The following is a 20,913-nucleotide window of genomic DNA, read 5'->3' on the forward strand; positions in this document are numbered from 1 at the left end:
GCTGCAAAGTGACCTAATGTCTGTGGCATCAGCTCTGTGCAGAGGCTGCCCCCTCCGTCCCCAAAGCCAGACCCCCTTGTGCACTGCCAGCTCTCCAAGGCGACCTCAGGCCAGCGACATTATCCCAGCAGCCTCGACGACTGCTTACGTTGTCCTCCATTTCCTCTCCTCACCCCGAAGAGGTTCTTCTGGCCACTTGAGTCAGGGCTTGCGGGAAAGGTGGTTTCTGAAAAGGTCAACTCTGGAAAGCATCTGGAGGTAACAGTGCACGGCCCTCAGCAGGGCCCAAAGCCCCAGGCGGCAGTCGAGGAGGAAGGAGGTGGACGTGCAGCTCCAAGGGCGCCCCCTCAGGGTGGGTGCAGGGTCTCCCTCAGCACTGTCTCCAGGCCAAGGCCACAGACTTCCAGCCAACGCTGTCTTCAACACCTCTGGCCCAGGCGAGGCCTCCTCAGCTCTGCCCTCTTGATGGAGGTCAAGGAGAGAAGCGGAGCACCAAACAGGTGTCACCAAGGTTACATTACAGGTAAGAAGATTTCTCCAAAAGTGAGGGGCTGTAACTCCAAAAAGAGGCACCAAAATCCCACGATAAGATTTTCTGGCCCACCAGCCGATTCAGGGAGTCCTGAAAACTAAGGCTTCCTTGATGCTAAAGGATGACACCAGCATTTAATACATTCTCACAAGAGAAACGTCTGACAATTTAATGGCATCTCATTGTTCTAATTTATATTTTTAACGAGGGAGACTGAGCATTTTTCACATATTTGTGGGCTGTTTGCATTTCCTCTTCTGAGAACAGCCTATTCACATCCTTTGTTCGTTTCTCTACTAGGTTGTCTTTTTTTTTTTTTCCTTATTGACTTATAGGTACTTTTTGTATATTACGGATATTAATCCTTTGTCATGTACTTTTTCCCCCTTTTTTCTCTGTCATTTATGTTTTAATTTTGTTTATGTTGTCTTCTACGAGAAGTTTTACAGTTTCACACTGTCCCGTGCGAGTCTTTTCCTTTGGCTTCTGTGTTTCATGATGTTGTGCTTAAAATTTCTCTCACTGAGATGATTCAGCTGTTGCTTCAGATGTTCTGAGAAATGATGGCCACAATGCTTGCAGTGGCAGCAAATCATGCATGCGTTTCAAAAGAAAATGTTTATTTTAAAAATAAGAACTGTCACCCCAAGCATTTATTTAAATATTAATAGATATGGGTAAAAATTACAAATGGTATAACGAAACTAACAGCTTTATATTCACAGATGGTCAGATGCTGACAAACAAGAAATAAGATCTATGTACATGGAGATTTGGTTGTTATGAAAATGCATACGAAGGCTTAAGAAACGATCTATTTATAGGCTTTGGTGGAGCCATAATCCCCAGTTTTCTACTGGCTCCTGATGGTGCTTGAGAGCCATGCAAAGCTGAACTGGGTCCAAATATGTTGGAGGATTTCGTTTTAGAAGATATCCTTCTGCACGTGCTGGACCCCCTAAAATGTGATAAAGAAAATTAAAATGTCAAATAAACCCCAAAATGAACAGTCTTCTTCCTCTCAACCTGCATGCAGCTATATAATCCATGATTTTCCGTGGTGTCCCATGTCTCTGTGCATTTTCTGCCTATGACGGTCCTGGGTGAGGTCAGTTTCCTTTACGATTCAAGGAATAAAGGACTACTGCCCTTTACACCAATTTGTCCTGTGTTTGTCCTCCTAAAACGTCAAGGATTCTGTGACTTCAGCCCAATCCCATGTGCCTTCTCTCTACCCTTTCACAGCAGATAATCAGACCCCTCCCTCCAGACAACTGAGCTGAGATTCACATTCCCCATCTACTCCAACAGAAAGGAAGTGAGACTACTTTATTTCAAGGCCCCAGTGCCCAGACAACAGACACCGTGGAATTACCGTGCTCCCACAGTCCAGAGGAAGGAGCTCTGTGGGCAGGAGGAGATGGAGTGGAGCAGAGCGAACCTCCTGCTGGCCAGCCCCACCAAGGAGAAGGCTGCAGAGGTGGTTCCCCTGGCCCCAAGCAGCTCAGGTCTAGCACATCTCCGCCAGGGCCCTGTGGCCAGCGGCTCACTCCTCGCTTGTCTACACTCCAAGATCTGCCTGCTCTCACCTCCCACTCACTGCCTTTAAACCAGGTTGAAAAGCCTCTGCCACAGCCTATTACAAAGTCCTACCAGCACCCCACTTCCCCCACTGATCTCAAGATAAGAGCTTTTTCCTTCCCCCCAAATAAACTGTAAAAAAAAAAAAAAAAAAAAAATCACAGGGCCAGCATGTTTACAAGGGTAACAGCAGGCAGCGTTCTCCATAGAGCCTTTCCCTAAACCTGTACTTCCCGTCGCTGCGTAACCAGGTTGAATTCATGCCCAGTGTTAATTCCCTGGCATCAGGGCACACAAGCGGTCTCCGATCTGATCTCTGAATTTAGGGGCCTGGGTATCAGGGCCACCAGTCTGATAATAACATTTTGGTGGGGTTGCGGGAAGAGTGGTTTTTCAACATTTTAAAACTCTTGCTTGAGGGCAGTTTTACTGCAGAACTGGCAAAGATGTACTAAACCAACAGCAGTGAAGCAGCCTTAAATTTCCCTATGCTGATTTCCTGCTGAGAAATTAAGCCCTGAGCAAAAACCTGCTGTTTATGTTGATTTACAGAATGAATCTGCCAACAGCAGCTCCATTTCACCAGAGCCATCCATTTTACTCCCACTCAGAGCCCAGAACACAACACGTTCATTGTGTGTTGTTCTGAAGATGTGAAACTCTGAGGGTAGGGTGGGGAGTTAAGGGTTCTGGCAAAGAGCCACGTTTATTCTGTGGCTGAGCGGAGCCTCGGCCAGGTGAGCAGCCTGGACACGTGGGAAGCCACTGTCCAGAGTGGTTCAGTGGAAACGGGGCACAGATACAAAGAAGCTGCTGGAGGGTAAAGCGAAGTTACACAACTTACTGGTTTTAGCCAGGAGGGATTAGGAAAAACCCCCACTGTACACACTTGGGCTAATTCAAAACTAGCAATCAAAACTGGTACTGGCTTTTGGACGTGTGTGAGTTTTACTACTTACTACCTTAGATTCTAGGCCACAGGGGGAAAGCGCTTCCCTCTCACAAACAGAAGTTGTGAAAACAATAAGGGAGCCAATGGTTGGCTTTCTTCTAAAGACCAACAATGAAGAGATCATGATCCTCTTTCAGGAATCTCCGTGGACTGCATGCAGCAGTGAAATTGCTCCCGGCAGGCCTGGGCAAGCCAGTGCCCAGTCCCATCTGTGAGACCGGGACCAGGCTTGGGTCAGCCTCACACAGGCTTCCCCAGGGGAAGCCTCAGCTTCCTCATCATAAATCCCAAGCAGTTGGACAGAGGCCTTCTAGATCTCGTACTCTGAGTGCCTGAGGAAATGAGTATTTCCCAAAATGGGAGAATAAATGAAGAAAATAAGAAAATGTCCCTACTAAAGAGCATCTGCAGGTCATTTGTGCAGTAAAAACCACAAAAATTATTATTTGGCCATAAAAATGAAAGAAGTCCTGCCATTTGTGACAACGTGGACAGACCTTGAGGGCATTACGCTAAGTGAAATAAGTCAAAGACAAATACTGTGGTGACCAAAATGGGAAGGAAATCCAAAAAAGAGGGGATATATGTATACATATAGCTGATCCACTTCTCTGTACAGCAGAAACTAACACAACATTGTAAAGCAACTATGGCCCAATTAAAAACAAAAGACAAGTACTGTATGAGCTCTCTTACACATGGAACCTAAACATATGTGTGTTTAAACCAAGTTCACAGATGCAGAGAACAGACTGGTGGTTGCAAGAGGTGGGTGTGTGTGTGTGTGTGTGTGTGTGTGTGTGTGTGTGTGATAAACGGGTTTTGTTTTGTTTTTTTAAGTTTAAATAGAATTAAAAATAAAATCCACAAAGTTAAAACTAATATTTACTAATGCTTTTAATTTCTGTACTCTGACAGAAGGATTAGCACATACAAGATGTTTGTTTATGGGCTTAACAAGGAAATGACAATTTGGTAACATTTGCCTTCGTCTTCCCCTACTCAATTTTTGGTCTTTATTACCCAGGAGGAAAAGAGGTAGAAAAAAGTGCAAAAGGATAACAAAACAGCTTGCACAAGTTTACTGAGGACTTGTTCCCTTTTCCTGTAAGCGTTTCTGTTACAATATGCAGATGCTTGGGGCCACATTCTCCAGACTGACGGGATGGGTCACGATCCTACCAGACCCTACCTACAAAGACGAGGGCAGAGGAGGTCCCTGCAGAAGACAGGAAAAAGGGGCAATCTGCGATTACGAAGAAAAAAGAATGCTGCCTGGATTATCCCCAGGACCTGACAGTAGCGCTATCTTTGTTCCGCCTTGGTGAGCGGAGAGCACCCCATAGCAGGTGCATCCCAGCCCGGGGGCCAGGCAGATGTGGGAAAGGGAAGATGGTGGGGCTGGACTGACCTCTTGCGGTTCCTGTTGTGGCCTCTTCTGTGCTACCCTGTGAAGCTGGGGAGGCTGGCTCTCCCAGGTGTTACTGAATGGCAGGGAGTGTGTGGGGCCTCCACATGGAGGCCCTGCAGATTCTGCGGTATAGCGAGTACTGGTGGAATCATAAGAGTGATGAGGCAATAAAACCCTCTGTTTATTCAGCTAGTGCATGATTTACAGTATTTTAGGTGGAAAAGTCTCTTAAGAGCAACTGTCAGATCCCCCTCCCCCCCCCACTCCAAGGTAAGGTCCAAACTGAAGTTTTTGCAAAACTAGAAAACTTTAGTGATAATCAACCTGGGAGTAGATATCTTAAAAATCTGAAACAAATGTTTTTGTTCTGGATCAAACCTTAATCCTCACTCCACAAACTAGAGAGGCAACATTTAACAATGGCTTATTTTAATAAATGCTTCGAAGCACACCAGAGCAGCTGGACTCTTACATTTTTCTCCCTTCCACCGTACACTGCAGGAACTAGGTGGCAGAACTTACCCTTTTGTCTTGGAACAACCAAAACCAGTTTTTCTCCTCTTAGACCTTTGGGAGGCTGACCTTCTTTTCCTCTTCCTTTCATTTTTGTTTTTATTTGCAAAGTAGTGAGAAGATATGGGCGTTTCCTCATCCAGCTCCTCAGGGGCATTTCTTCCAGTGCCTCTGCTGCTGGAGGGGCTTCTCCGTGGGGAATCGTCCTCAGCTGCAAATAGACAATGCAGACATTTACTGGGGATGCCCTGCTGGTCCAAGTGTGGTTACATTCTCCGTTACGTGGAGACACACAGCACAGGGGTGCAGTTCAGCTGAGGCCCAGCTGCTTTCCTGGAGCATCCTGCCACGCGGATTCAACAATCCCACAAAAACTGAGCACTTCTTTTATTTCACAAAGCCCCAAAGCAGTCAATGGCAATTTATTTTTAAAGAAAGGGGGTCAGAATTCATTAAGAAAATGTGTGATGTTCTTTAACTTAACTAGAGACGTCAGGCTTATTAGCTCACACTCTGCAGCCCACGTCCCTGTTATTGTTTGGGCAATTAATCCTGTTAAGCTCTTTGAAGAATATAAAGTGCTAAACAGAAGACAATTTTATTTATCGTTTTACACATGCTGAAAAAATAAGCCCAACATAAGGAAAACATAACCATGTCCTGCACCTTATCTTTGAATGACAGTTACTTAGTAAATGAGTGTCAGAAAATTCTAGACGGTATTTGACTCTTCCTTGCATAATAGTTGTGAACATTTATTTCACATACTATGCAGGAAAAGGGTCCGTATGAAAGTACACATCTGCAAAGAACACGGTAACTTCCATAGGTATTTGCAACCCAAGGCACCCCCAAAGCATGAAATCTTCCTCTAGGTCAACAGTGACCAGGTCTTCACTTCTGAAGCTATTTCCCAGCTGGTTTGGCTCACCCTCAGGCTACCCCACCTTACTGTGTGGTAGAAAGGACACATGGGCAGGCACTGCAGCTCGGATGAAGAGTGCTGTCATCCTAGCCGTGGGACTTCGGGGAAATGAAAAGGCCTCACCCATTTCCACCTCTAAAATGGGTGTTGAGGGCTTCCTAGGTGGCGCGGTGGTTAAGAATCTGCCTGCCAATGCAGGGGACACAGGTTCGATCCCTGCTCCAGGAAGATCCCACATGCCGTGGAGCAACTAAGCCTGTGTGCCACAACTACTGAGCCTGTGCTCTAGACCCTGTGAGCCACAACTATTGAGCCCGTGTGCCACAACTACTGAAGCCCACGCACCTAGAGCCCATGCTCCACAATAAGAGACACCACTGTGTTAAGAGCCCATATACCACAAAGAAGAGTAGCCCCCGCTCGCCTCAGCTAGAGAAAGCCCGTGTGCAGCAACGAACACCCAATGCAGCCAATAAATAATAAAATAAAATAAAATAAAATAAAATGGGTGTTTGGGAATTCCCTGGTGGTCCAGTGGTTAGGACTTGGCACTTTCACTGCTGTGGCCTGGGTTCAATCCCTGGTCAGGGAACTAAGGTCCCATCAGTCGTGTGGTGTGGCCAAAAATAAATATAAAAAAATAAAATAAAATGGGCCTTACAAGGATTGACTGACACAAAGTAGGCAAAGCTCTTGGCTTAGTGGCTCTCCCTCATACATGGGAGTGATCCCCACCACACTGTGGGCTGCTTTCGCAGAGCAGCCCTGTCTTATGTAGGCAAAAATCCCCTTCCAAACAAATCACTATACTAAACAGATGTTAAGTTCCCACCAAGAGGTCAATGTATTTGAAGTAAAGCTTTTATGGAATAACTACCATCCAGAAATATTAATGAAAACCTGACTCTTCAGCGTTTTGTCAATGGATAAAACACGACTGTGGAGACAGAACGTGAAATGCGTGCCCACTCATGTCTCATCCTGCTCCCATTCCCCTTGGCCTTGAGAAGGACCCTGCCCGTGACTGGTACAGAAACAGGGAAACACTTCACTTGGCTAGTCTGCATGGCAATACGCTGGAGGAGGGCGCCTGACTCCTGCACCTGACGTATCTCCCACAAGATCTTTCTTGGTTCTCGATTTTCCCCACGTCCACGCTTTCTAGAGCTCAGTGGTGAGGTTCGTAATTAGAAGAGCTACATGACAGGCCTCACAGAACCTCTGGGAACGTCCACTAATGATGCACTCACTTGGGCAGACTCTTTCAGTGACTAATAACAGCAAGGTTCTCCAGCGTTCCAATTACATGTTCATTTTTCCAAAACATTTAAACTCCACTCTTAAACTTTATCTTTAGACATAGTTGTCAGATCACACCTTCCTCAGATAAGGAAACCGAAACACAAAGAGGTTATTTGTGTTCTGCCAAGGACCACACAGTGAGATGGTGGCAGATCTGTGATCTGCACCCAGGGCTCCAGATTCCTCAGGCACTTGCCTTAACCAGCAAGCCCTAGGCCCAGAGGTCCTCCTCTGGGTCCTATTAGCAAGTTCATAACTGGCATCCCTGGGGGGGCCTAAGCACCAGTGTCCCTCTAAGAGGTGCCTGGCACACCACTGGGGTCTGCTCTGAGCACCTGGACATCAGTGTGACAAGGTGCAGGGAGCATTCACACCACCCAGAAAACACGATTCTAATCCAGTGAGATGTGCCGCTTAACACTGAAAGAGGTTTTCAGAAAACGTGTTTGGCTGTATACCGAACCTGGCAGTGTCCACTCAGAATATTTCTGTAATATTGGAATCACTTCTGCACCATATTTTTCCAGTTTGTCTTCAGTAACACCATCAATTTGAAGCAAAACCTCAGGATCAGACGATAAAGATTCTGTGCACGGGCATAAAATCAGAAATTTAAATTACCACCTGGAGAAAACCCACTGAATTCATGCTCACTCACCCATTCGGCGCATGTCTGTTAACTGCCAACTAACTGCAGAGCACTGGGTACCGGGGCCAACTTTCTAAAAGGCAGTTAGTGCCAACAGAGGCAACAGACAGGCCCAGAAAGCCGGAGCCCGTCGTCCAACTCCAGCAGCACAGGTGCGTGAAGTCATGGCTGAGGACGGGAGGGAGCGCAGGATGTGGGGGAAGCGGAGTGGGGGTTCCCGGGCAGTGGGCCCCAGAGGCAACTGGGCTTTGCTCTTGCCCACTGTCCTCACAACAAAGACTTGTCTAGCTGCTAGTATGGTGATGCTTCTGTTTGCAGAGAAGGCCCACATTTGTACTTCCAGCTCTGACTTCTCCCCTGCATTCCAGACTTGTATACCTACTCAGTACGGCCTTCACTGAATTTTCACTTCCCCCAACCCAAACCTGTTCTTCTTCCAGTCTTTCTGCCTGGGGGGTGAAGCAAGTATTTGGCCTTTAACAAGTAGGCCCTTAACAGTCCTCTGCACAGAGAAGGCACATCAGTCTTACAGCTAGACAAGCCTGTCATTCTAAAGATCACTCTTGCTGCTTTATGGAAAATGGATTATAAGGTAGAGAGGGGAAAGTGGAGCCTGGTGGAAGCCACTGCCAGCGTGAGTGAGGATGTCATGAACTAGCGGGCAGCAGTGGAGACAGAGAGAAGAAACAGATTTGGACATGTTTTGGAGGCTGGGTCTGTAGGATTTCTTGATGCACTGGCTATGGGGAATGAGGGAGTAATAATTCCCACGTATGTGAGTTGAGCAAAGGGTGGATTTCAAATCTGTGATTCTCACAACATTTCTATGTTTAGAGGAAAAGAACAGACCTGTGGGACAGACCAGGAGGTTTAGTGGAAGACTAAGTGGGGGAGGCAAGTAGAAATGCAGATCCCTGGGACTTTTTCTGGCGGTCCAGGAATTAAATTCCCGAGCTTCCACTGCAGGGGATGTGGGTTCAATCCGTGGTCGGGCAACTAAGGTCCTACGTGCTTCGTGGTTGTGCAAAAAAACAAAAGAAAGAGAGAGAGAGGGAGAGGGAGAGAAAGAAAGAAAGAAAAGAAATGCAGATCCCTGATAGAATTTGTACTTTATCTGGAGAGCTGTTGGAGTTTTAGCCAAGTGTTTAAAAGATTAAAATGAGTATCATGTTCATATCTGGAGTTAAGGAGACCAGTTAGGAAACTTCACTAACAGCCTACGAACAAAATACTATATTTCATTGATTCTAAGATACACTCCTTTTTTTTTTTTTTTTTTTTTTTGCGTTTTGGCATTCCTGAGGTCAAGATGCGTCTTACAAGTGCTGACGGCCAAATGACAGCTGTGCTGTCACTGCCTGTGCACGTGAGAACTCAGTCACAGCCATTAGTGCTGCCGGCACGTCGGCAGCGCCACTGCAGCACTGCTTTCTCAGATGCTGAGTTTAACTGCACGTGAAATGTCTTCAAAAAGACTAGACTGATTAGCACTGAGAAGATGACTGTGAATGCAGAAAAGCTCAGAAATGGAGTGACGGGGGATAAATTTGGCATTAACAAAGCAAATTATCTGTCCTGGAGGAAATGGCAATTCCACAGTTTCTTGCAAGAAACAACCAAGTGCTTTATATGACCTAAAAAAAAAAAAAAAGATACCTGAAGTAGATGAAGCAGTGTTACATCCGTGTTACTGAGAAATGTGCACCCTTTTGTGGACACTTTCTGGCATCATCAAGAAAATGCCACCATCAAATCAGAACGGGTGATAGGGATTTTGATTAAAATTTTAGGGAATAGAGTGGAACACACTAAAAAGGCTGTATCACTAACGTTCCTGATGACATGAGGGAAAACAAAGACATGGACAACAGAATCAAAAATGATTCCGAAGAGTCAGGTTTTGCATGTGAACTTTTACAAGTACTTAAATCAATCTACTTTGATTATACGCATTTTCCATATATGCACAGTTATATATGATAAAAATCTAAAGTAGAGAACAACCCTTTCAATAAAAGCACTGTCACAGTTTAATTAGCAGAATTTTTTCTTTCTCAGTAGTCCACAAAATAACTACTGTAGCATCTCAGAGTTGATGAAATACTGTAATGACCTATGGTGGCAGGATTGGGAATGGAAGGGAGAGAAAGTGATGATTGTGAGCTTTTATGAAGGAAGTGTGTGGAAGGAAATGTACACTAGTCAGTCAACTATGTGGCCAACTTATTTCCAGGGACTTACTATTAGAATTCTGGGTTGAATTATCTGAAGCCATGGAAATAACTTAGGTCGGCAAGTATTTATCACAAAATACTTAGGCATGGCAGTGTGCTAGGTCCAGATTCAGAGAAACAAAACAAAATCTCTTTTCAGAAGGAACCTAGCTCTGCATTGCAAAGATGTGTGTACACAACATAGCTAAACATCACAAGGCAGGGAAATAACACACACAAAATCATTTAGTGACAACCAGTGTTAGCGATTACCATTACCATATCCTAACATGCAGCATTAGACCGAAGTAGAAGATTAAAATTATACCACATGCCTGAATAACAACGTACTGTGTATAACTTAAAGAATATATTTTATCTCAAGAATGAGTTTAAATTGTTCTTCTGAGCTTTCAATTCAGAGACTAAAAAGACTGAAGATATATTTATGCTCTTGAAAGTTCCTTAGCAAGGTTAACTTTTGGCCTATTAATTTATGCCACGCAACAGAGAAGACTCACATATACCAACCTGCAAGCTTCTTCAGAGTGACAGTATTAAAAATATTAAAGTAATGGACACCAAAAACTTTTCCCAGAGATTTGCAGACTTCTGTAAGTTCTCCAAGACATTTCTTAACCATCTCTTCCCTCTGAGATACCTTTGCCACTAAAGCTTTTTGTTTTTTCACACTGCTGGAATTTTCCGTTTCCATAAAGTCTACCTTTGTGAGAGAAAAAGAGAGCACAGGCATGGGTGCATCACAGATGTATCCAAATAAAGACTTTATTTAATGCTTAATTACATTTTTGGGGGAGGTATTTCTGTTATGCCAAGTAGATAGTGAGTCCCTTGGGAAAAGGGACTGTGCATTCTCCATGTTTATATTTCCTGTGCTAGCACAGAAGAGTTGATAAGTGTTTATTTAATGAATATATGATGGTTTAGTGATCTGATAAGCCATTCAATTCATTCTGCAGGTATTACACTACTCAGGTTCAATTTTAAGATCTGTTTCTAAACTAAGAAGAATAGAATATATTCATACTGGACAGGATGTATAAATTCAGTGTCCAGAAGCTTTGGAAAAGACACTTTAATTTGCAGTAAAATATTTCTGTCTACTCATTGTGAGATAATAAAATAAAGTAAACATTTAAAATACCATACCTTTAAATGCCCATTTAGTACATTTTGGGCTTTATTTCCGGGCATCACATATGCAATTGGTTGATCATTGGCATTGATATATAAGTCTTCATCCAAAATCTTGTCAAGTATCAGCTTTTTAAAAAGTCTTTCAGCATTGTGTCTTGAGTAAGTAGATCCCTTTCCAAATATTCCTGACTGGATTTTTGCACTCTTACTCCCTGGTAAAAAGGTATAAGAAGTTAGATTAGTAAATGTAGGTATATCATAACTCTTAACAGAAGAAGCTAAAAAAATCATTTATAGACAGGCCTGGATAAATGAGATAATCTGTTCTGCAGGAAAACCTATGGCACAATCAGACACTCATTTCCATAAAGTAAGAATATTTGAGGGACTTCCCTGGTGGCGCAGTGGTTATGAATCTGTCTTCCAATGCAGGGGACGCAGGTTTGATCCTGCCAGCTGCAGCTAAGGAGCACATGTGCCACAATTAAAGGAGCTGGTGAACTGCAACTAAGACCCCCAGCTCAAAAAAAAAAAAAAAAAATTGAGTAGAATGCTAAATGTATGTAATTCTCTTCATCTTTTTATAATGTGCATTGACCAAAGGGAGAGGCAAAATTAAGTTTATCAGTCTATCATTTTAGGATGTTGCATACACAGCTTATAAAATTATATTAGAGCAAACAAATCAAAGACAAAGTTCATATAAACTTTAAAAGCTTCAAATCACTGTTGCTATATTAGGATAACTATGCATTATTGATCTAGTTACAAAAAATTTTTGACAATCAATTTTATAAATCTTATCTCTGGTCCTGCATTGAAATTGCTACTCCTTTATAATCAAAGTATTTTTTAAAAAATTTCTTTTTTTGTTTATTTATTAAATTTATTCATTTATTTATTTATTGGCTGTGCTGGATCCTCGCCACGCCGCTGCGTGCAGGCTCCCTCTAGTTGCAGCAAGCGTGGGCCACTCGCCACTCCTTGCTGAGGTGTGCGGGCCTCCCATTGCAGTGGCCTCTCCCATTGCAGAGCACGGGCTCTAGGCGTGCAGGACTCTGTAGTTGTGGCATGTGGGCTCAATAGTTGTGGCTTGCGGGCTTAGTTGCTCCATGGCATGTGGGATTTTCCCAGACCAGGAATCGAACCCGTGTCCCCTGCATTGGCAGGTGGATTCTTAACCACTGAGCCACCAGGGAAGTCCCTAATCAAAGTATTTAAGTCTATACTTTTTGTCACCCTCACCAGTGAAGCCTATACAAATTCCAAAACAAGAACATAACACTCCACAAGGCCATACACGTCCTTCCTCCTCCCACTCACTGACAGCCCCACACCCGGCTGGATCCTTGCTTTCACATCCAAGCTGCTAGAATGACTGATGTTTTCATCGCAAACACAATTTTATTATAACAATCTACTTAAGAAGGCTTGTGACATTGATGATAATCAGAATTAACAGTTACTTTGTAAAGTTTTAGCTCTATTTTAAGAGTTCCAAATAATTACATTATTGTAAATAATGGCTTCTGGTCATAGATGCTGAATGATTCAAGTTTTTCCTTCTTCAAGTGATTTGTATCCCTGAAACGTCATATTCCAGGGTCAGAACTACTGCTCTGGCAATGGGCTGGGTGATGTGTACCAACCCTAGTGCTGAGGATAACTAAGAAAGCTGGATGAAACATAAACAATTTTCTTAAAAACATATAAGAGCTAACGAGAAACTGAAGAATGTGTCATGAAAAGTCTGACAGCAATTTTTCTAGGAATCTACACGAAAGGTACAGAGATATAGCTGAAGGTGTATTTAAAAGGCTATTTACACTCCATTATTTACAACAGAAAAATATGTCCTAAAATAAAACTATTTAAATACATTTCATAAATATGATAAAACAGAAATTAAAGACTTTCAGAATAAAAAAATAAAAAAATGCTTATTATATCTTGTTATATAAAAATGACAGAAACTATACATACAATATGATAAAAATGTGACTGTGAGCAAACACACATGAAGACACTAGCAGTTTCGGGGGGAGTTATTTGTACTTCTCAGTTTTCTACATATTATAATGTAGAATGACCATGTATCATTCTTATAATAAATTATTTTATCTTCAACCCCTTGTACCCCCAAAAGAGCCCAAACTAGGAGAAGGCAAGAATCCAGAAAGGGAAGACCAGCATTAAAAGCTGCTTTGTCCAGGGACCTCTGGACAAAAATTGGTCCACATCAAAAAAATCTTAAAAAAAAAGAAAAGAAAATGTAAAAGCTGCTCTGTCCTGACAAATGTGCAGATCCAGGAGAGATGCTGAGAAACTGAGCAAACCATTGTCCTACCCCAATCTAGGCTATTAATTTTTTAACTGCTTTATAGATTTTTAATTAAAGTAATACATGTATATAGGAAAAAAAATATAGCACAGGAGGGTTTATAATTAAAAGCAACATTCCTCTGTTCCATCCTTCCCCTCCCTAGTCTCACTTTTCTCCAAGGCAATCACGTATTTATTTATTTATTTATTGGCTGTGTTGGGTCTTTGTTGCTGCATGCAGGCTTTCTCTAATTGTGGTGAGTGGTGGTTACTCTTCATAGTGGTGTGCGGGCTTCTTATTGTGGTGGCTTCTCTTGTTGTGTAGCACAGGCTCTAAGCAGGTGGGCTTCAGTAGTTGTGGCACACAGGCTCAGCAGTTGTGGCACACGGGCTTAGCTGCTCTGCAGCATGTGGGATCTTCCTGGACCAGGGATCGAAACTGTGTCCCCTGCACTGGCAGACGGATTCTAAACCACTGTGCTACCAGGGGAGTCCTGGCAATCACTTTTTTTTTTTTTTAATATTTATTTATTGGCTGTGTTGGGTCTCTGTTGCTGCATGTGGGCTTTCTCTAACTGCAGTGAGCAGTGACTACTCCGTTGCGGTGTGTGGGCTTCTCAGTGCAGCGGCTTGTCTTGTTGTGGAGCACGGGCTCTAGGTGTGTGGGGTTCAGTAGTTGTGGCACATGGGCTCAGCAGTTGTGGCTCTCAGGCTCTAGAGCACAGACTCAGTAGTTGTGGTACATGGGCTTAGTTGCTTTGCAGCATGTGGGATCTTCCAGAACAAGGGCTTGAACCCGTGTCCCCTGCATTGGCAGGCAGATTCTTAACCACTGTGCCTCCAGGGAAGTCCCCAGCAATCACTTTTTTTTTTTGGCGGGGATCTTTTATATTTATATTTGACAGTGTCTCCCTCCCATCCTTAGGCAGGCTGGACTTTCTGTTTTCCTCCTTCATTGTGCTTTTCCGGTAGGATTTCACTGGCCAACAATTACAGTTCATTTCCCCTTTTTACGCTCCAGGTATTATGCCACTCCCTTCAAGGAGTAATTTGCGTGCTGTTTATTGGAGCTGTGAATTTGATGATCTTGGTCCCATGCTATTACAGGATGACTGTAATAAGATGTACCGACTTTTCTTTGGAGCATATTTTTGCCTCCATTGTGTGCTGTTTTGCTGGAATATGGAAGGCAGTGTTTGTCTGATGGCACATATAAGTAAAAGCAGTCCCTCCTTTTAGGGCAGTGATGAATTTAAGTTACTTGTTTCAGTAAATGTCTGAAGTTTTAAAATAAGAGTAATCCTGGAAAGGAGGTTTAAACTATACATGATATATAGGGGTGGAAAGGAAACAGAGCTGGGCTGGTGCTAGAGTCGGGCTTTGCTGCTCCTCAGCTGAAATAGAGCGGGATGAATAAAAACCAAAATTCTCCCACCCAACCTCTCCCTTATTATGTGTGTACCCACACATATTTCACATTTCACCTGTATTACATGTGCACCTGTGAACATATGTGTTTTGGTTTTATGCTCAAGGCAGGACACCAGCTATTTTGCAATCTAATCTCCAGAAGAGAGAAAAAATAGAGAAAGGAAAGGTTTAAGCTGAGGGGGATGGAGAAAGAGAGGATGTGGTATGATGTTAACAGCTGACGTTTTTTGAGAGTTTATTAAGTGCTTGTTATTCTCAACATATTATATATGTTAAGAGGTATGTAGTTATGAACACTTCCATAGCAGAGGGTGGAATAATGCCTATAAGGGCCTGAAAAATGCATCCAAACCTCCACCTTCAGGTTTTACCAAGTCAGTGTCCACAAGGATCAAACAAGGTCCTGCAGATGAGTGAAACAGTCCTGGGATGAAATACCCTAAACTGAGCACAGGGGCCTGTCTGGCCACCCCTGGCTGTGGCATTGTCCAGAGGTGGTACAATCTAATTAAAACATTTTCTTTAAGTATAGTTGACTTATAACAGTTTCAAGTGTACAACATAGTGATTTGATATTTTTATAGATTATACTCCTGTAAAGTGATTATAAAATATTGGCTATATTCCCTGTGCTGTACGTTACACCCTGGTATCTTATTTATTTTATGCTTAGCAGTTTGTACCTCTTAATCCCCTTCACCTATCTTGACCCTCCCTCCACCCTTCTCACCACTGGTAACCACTAGTTCCTTCTCTGTATCTGTGAGCCTGTTTCTGTTTTGTTATATTTTTAAAGAGAAGCCATTAATCAGGATATTTATACATGAAATCTCTTGACTTGAAATTTCTGGAAATAATTCAAAATCTTTTGTTTCACATCTTGTGAACGGTGTACCACACCCAGGCTGCCACCCGTGGGCAGGACTCAGCCTGTGGGCCACCTGCTGCTTAAGCCTTCAGGCAGTTACCGATGCAGCATCAGGCCTGTGAGGAAACACTGCATGGCAGACTGAGATCTTCAGTGGTTTCTTTGGGTGATCATTTGACTGTTTTAAAGATCTGGCTGTCTATGATAAATTGGGGAAAAAGCATCATGGAAATCAAAACAGGTTTCCCTTTGTACACAGCAGCAGAGTTTCTGCTTTCCTTATGCCTAGTCAAACATGCAGGAATCCAAGACCTCATTGATGCTGCTCTACTCAAACCTTAAGTCCTAGTTTTATTTTCTGACCAAAAAATATTCAAACAATTGACTTAAAAACTATAAATAGTATATTAGTTCCTTAGGTCAATGGACAGAAATGTTTAGGACTGTCATTCTCTTTCCTGGAAGTAAGAAGAAACAGGTGATTTACTAAGCAAATAGATGGGGAGTCATTTTGAATCAACAATTATTTACGTTAGTTTGTTATCTACATTCATTAAGATCCATTATTTTGAAATATTTACATTATTTTAAGATACATGTATTATCCACATTTTATTAGGCAAAATTATTTATATTTGTTACATTATTATTTGCTTTATTTTTAAGTTATCTATTCTTTTGTCATGTGCATTGCTACCTCTTTAAAACAAGTAGGTTCCAGATCAGAGGGTTCTATCTAAGGATGTATCAAAACATCACAAAAACCTCGGTGATTTCCCTTCCCCTGCAGATATCTAGGTGAGACCTACACGTGGGTATCTGGGGAAAAGATCTCAATTTGATATTTCTTTTTTTTTTCAAAGCAATTCAAGACTTTTATTTTTTTCTGAGGTACACCAAGGTCAATCATCTGTATTTATACACATACCCCCATATTCCCTCCCTCCCTCGACTCCCCCCCACCCTCCCCGTCCCAGTCCTCTAAGGCATCAATCCATCATCGAGTTGAACTTCCTTTGTTATACAGCAACTTCCCACTGGCTATCTTTTTTACAGTTGGTAGTATATTTATGTCTATGCTACTCTCTCACTTGTCTCAGCTTCCCCTTCACCCCCCGCCCCCGCAAACCTCGAGTTCTCCAGTCCAGTCGAAGTCCCCAGCAATCACTTTTTAAACAGCTGTTTTCAGCTCTTCTGGTGGTTACCTCAGCATGGAACCTGTATTCTTCCTGTCTTTCCATTGGCCAGAATCACCACCTGACATTTATTAACCCTTCACAATGAGAGACGAGGCTTTATCTCACTTATACCACCCCTTTCACTTTACACTGCCCCCACTTTTGCTAGTTACATAATATTGGTTGATTCATTGATATTGTGGATAACTTTAGTGTGTCTGACCACTCTCCCTCCCCACTATGTAGGAGGCCACCAGCATCCCAAGCCATCCATATACTCCCCATATACTTTTATTTATTGTACTTTTATTTTTACATCCTCAGGATTAATGTCTACATCCTGCCCTGTTCTCTAACCACGTTTAAGTCTATATGTTGACTCTAAGTGTTGCAGCTCATCAGCAGTGTTTATATTACCACAAGCTTCCTTCCCCACTTAGAACTCATGACTCTTGTGCAACTCTAAAGGAGGATGTTCACTGTATTCAAACAGATTTTTTTTGTACATTTTATCAACTACTCAAAATTATGCAGCCATTTCCTTTGTTTTCTTTTTTCTTTAAATTTATTTATTTATTTATTTATTTATTGGCTGCATTGGGTCTTCATTGCTGCACACGGGCTTTCTCTAGTTGCTGTGAGTGGGGGCTGCTCTTCATTGTGGTGCAGTCTCCTCATTGTAGTGGCTTCTCTTGTTGTGGAGCACGGGCCCTAGGCGCGTGGGCTTCAACAGTTGCGGCACATGGGCTCAGCAGTTGTGGCTCACAGGCTCTAGAGCACAGGCTCAATAGTTGCGGCACACGGGCTTAGTTGCTCCGCGGCATGTGGAATGTTCCCAGGGCAGGGCTTGAACCCATGTCCCCTGCATTGGCAGGCGGATTCTTTACCACTGTGCCACCTAGGAAGTCCTCCTTTGTTTTCTATTTGACCTTGTATAATCTTTCCCTGGGCATTCCCTTTTTTTTTTTTTTAAGATTTTTTTTGACATGGACCATTTTTAAAGTCTTTATTGAATCTGTTACAATATTGCTTCTATTTTATGTTTTGGTTTTTTGGCCTCCAGGCATGTGGGATCCTAGCTCCCCAACCAGGGATGGAACCCACATCCCGTGCATTGGCAGGTGAAGTCGCAACCACTGGACCAGGGAGGCCCCTGAGCAGGAGTTTCTAAGTGCCTTTCTCCTTTGGTTGTTGAGAAGTAACATGTGTTCTTCACTGTCATCAATAAAAAAATTCATTTCTTGTTCTTTCTCTATATTGCTTGGGGCTTATTTTTCCCGACTTTCTGTTACAGTTTGTACAGACTGCTTACCGGACCTGTTGCATAGCTGTGACTCTGGGGTTTCTTCTCACTGGACCCATGGATCAATTCCTCTGTTTATGGTATATATCACATCACCTTCTTTGCCTTTTAAACTCCAGGGCTGCTGACATTAATCTGATGTCAGTTTGGTTTCTTTTTTCTTTCCAAAGCTTCCTGGAGTATCTCTGAAGGGGTCCAGAATATGCCACAGTGGCATAAAAATTATTTTGAGCCAAAGGTACCTGAGTTTCTGAAATCTGTCTGCCAAAAGGCAGAGACGCTCAAAAGAACTCAGTTGTCTTAAATCCCCTCCCCAGGAGCACCCAGAGAAGATTGACTCTTATCATCGGAGATAAGAAGTCTCTACACGACACCTAAATAAACGCTGTCACAAAACCTACCATGTCTCCCCCCACGTTTCTCCTAAGGGCCCATTTATCTTTCTCCCTAATTATTTGTTTCCTTCTAACCCTTCCCTGCCTCTCCTTTCCCTGTTAGAACTATATATAAGCCTCAAATTCTAACTGCCCCTTTGAGTCACATTTTCTATGAACTCCCATACATAACTGATTAAATCTGTCTTCTCTCTTGCTAATCTGCCCCTAACAACTAAATATAACAGAGTGGAGAGAAAGTTTTTCCTCCCTAATGTCTCTTTACTCTTGGTATTCTTAAATCTTTTCTTCTCCTTCTTAAAAAATATTTATTTATTTATTGGCTGCACTGTGTCTTCGTTGCTGCACGCGGGCTTTCGGTAGTTGCGGTGAGCGGGGTCTACTCTTCACTGTGGTGCACAGGCTTCTCACTGTGGTGGCTTCTCTAGGCATGCGGGCTTCAGTGGTTGCGGCTCATGGGCTCAGTAGTTGTGGCTCTCAGGCTGTAGAGCGCAGGCTCAGCAGTTGTGGCACACGGGCTTAGTTGCTCCACTGCATGTGGGATCTTCCTGGACCAGGGATTGAACCTGTGTCCCCTGCATTGGCAGGCAGATTCTTAACCATTGTGCCACCAGGGAAGCCCCTTAAATCTCATCTTATAAAGCATCTTATTTGGCATTAGGTGGGCATTTTGTTTTTTTATTTTAAATTTTGGCCACACTGCACAGCTTGTGTGATCTCAGTTTCCTGAGCCAGGGATTGAACCCAGGCTACAGAAGTGAAAGTGCCAAATCCTAACCACTAGACTACCAGGGAAGTCCCCAAGTGGGCGTTTTAATTAAGGCTTTTTTCTTTTCCATTCTGGGAAATTTTCTTTTATCATTGGTTTGATAATTCCCTCTCTCTATTTTCCATTTCAAAATTTTATTTGTCAGATTTTACATCTAAGAATTGATCTATATCTTCTCTCTCACATTTTCCATATATCTTTTTGCTCAGGTCTTAAGAAAATTTTCTTGACTTTATCTTCCAATCTTTCCACTAAATTTACTTCGTCAATCATTTAAAGTTTATAACAGCTCCTTCTCAGTCTTTCTTTTCCATAACATTCTATTATTACTTAAGTCTTTGTGAAGATACTAATTAGGAGTTTCCCCTTCCGTCACCCCAAAGCTACTGCCTATTTTCTAAATTATGTCTAACCCCAGGGTCAAATATGCTACTTATTTGGTCTTTCTCTCTCTCTTTTTTTTTTATAAATTCTTTTATTTTAATAAATTTATTTATTGGCTGCATTGGGTCTTTGTTGCTGCACATGGGCTTTCTCTAGTTGCTGCACATGGGCTTTCTCTAGTTGCGTTGAGCGGGGGCTACTCTTCATTGTGGTGCACGGGCTTCTCATTGTGGTGGCCTCTTGTTGCAAAGTACGGGCTCTAGGCGCGTGGGCTTCAGTAGTTGCGGCACATGGGCTCAACAGTTGTGGCTCACGGGCTCTAGAGCGCAGGCTCAATAGTTGTGGTGCACGGGCTTAGTTGCTCTGCGGTATGCGGTATGTTCCTGGGGCAGGAATCGAACCCATGTCCCCTGCATTGGCAGGCGGATTCTTACCCACTGTGCCACCTAGGAAGTCCTGGTCTTTCTCTTGATTGTCTATTTATGTTTAATCTTCAGGGGCCAGGTTAAACTTTTTTAGGTGGATTTCTTGTTATTTTATATCTAGGTCTATTTCCCCCCAAATTCCTGCCCTGAATGAGGATATCCAGTTATCAGGTTTGCTTTAGAGTAAGTGGACTGGGTGGCCCCCAAATGCCACTTAGGGGCACTGGCTCCCAGCTCAGTTGTCTTCCTACTCCTTAGGCAGTTTATCTTTGTTCTAGAATCAACTGCAGGCTGGTACTCCTTGTAGTTCTTTTGTGATCAGACTTTCTCTTAACTGTCCCCTCCTGTGTTTAGCTCCTCTGCTTTTACTCCCACTCCCTAGGCCTCTAAGATTCCAAGTCTGAGGCCTGGTGATAATGGGGTTCTGCCTGGTTGACAAGCCCCTCTGCTATAACCTTCTCCTACATTTATTTTGCATTGTGATTTATTGCATTTCATTCCATTTATCAATATGCTTCCATCGATTTCATAAAAGATTTTTAAAACCTCTAATCTGATAATGGTCTCTTTCTTGTTCTCTATGTTGTTATGGGTTTAATCCT

General features: G+C 42.9%; 1 protein-coding gene across 4 annotated transcripts in view; it reads right to left on the minus strand.

The window, feature by feature from the left end:
- Positions 1–806: 806 nt before the first annotated feature.
- The window catches only part of BLM (BLM RecQ like helicase), a 79,612-nt gene continuing 59,505 nt past the window's right edge, over positions 807–20,913 (minus strand). For 3 of the 4 annotated variants that reach the window (XM_057722534.1, XM_057722533.1, XM_057722535.1), the window contains 5 exons: positions 11,249–11,448; positions 10,610–10,802; positions 7,680–7,802; positions 4,999–5,200; positions 807–1,490 (listed from right to left, as the gene is read on the minus strand). In XM_057722534.1, the coding sequence (XP_057578517.1) occupies positions 1,313–1,490; positions 4,999–5,200; positions 7,680–7,802; positions 10,610–10,802; positions 11,249–11,448 (896 nt within the window). In that variant the 3' untranslated portion in view covers positions 807–1,312. Of the gene's footprint in view, positions 1,491–4,998; positions 5,201–7,679; positions 7,803–10,609; positions 10,803–11,248; positions 11,449–20,913 lie in introns of those variants that run through there. The other variant, XM_057722536.1, reaches the window with a different exon arrangement.

The sequence above is a fragment of the Hippopotamus amphibius genome, chromosome 2 (genome assembly GCF_030028045.1).
Source record: "Hippopotamus amphibius kiboko isolate mHipAmp2 chromosome 2, mHipAmp2.hap2, whole genome shotgun sequence".
Lineage (NCBI taxonomy): Eukaryota > Metazoa > Chordata > Mammalia > Artiodactyla > Hippopotamidae > Hippopotamus > Hippopotamus amphibius.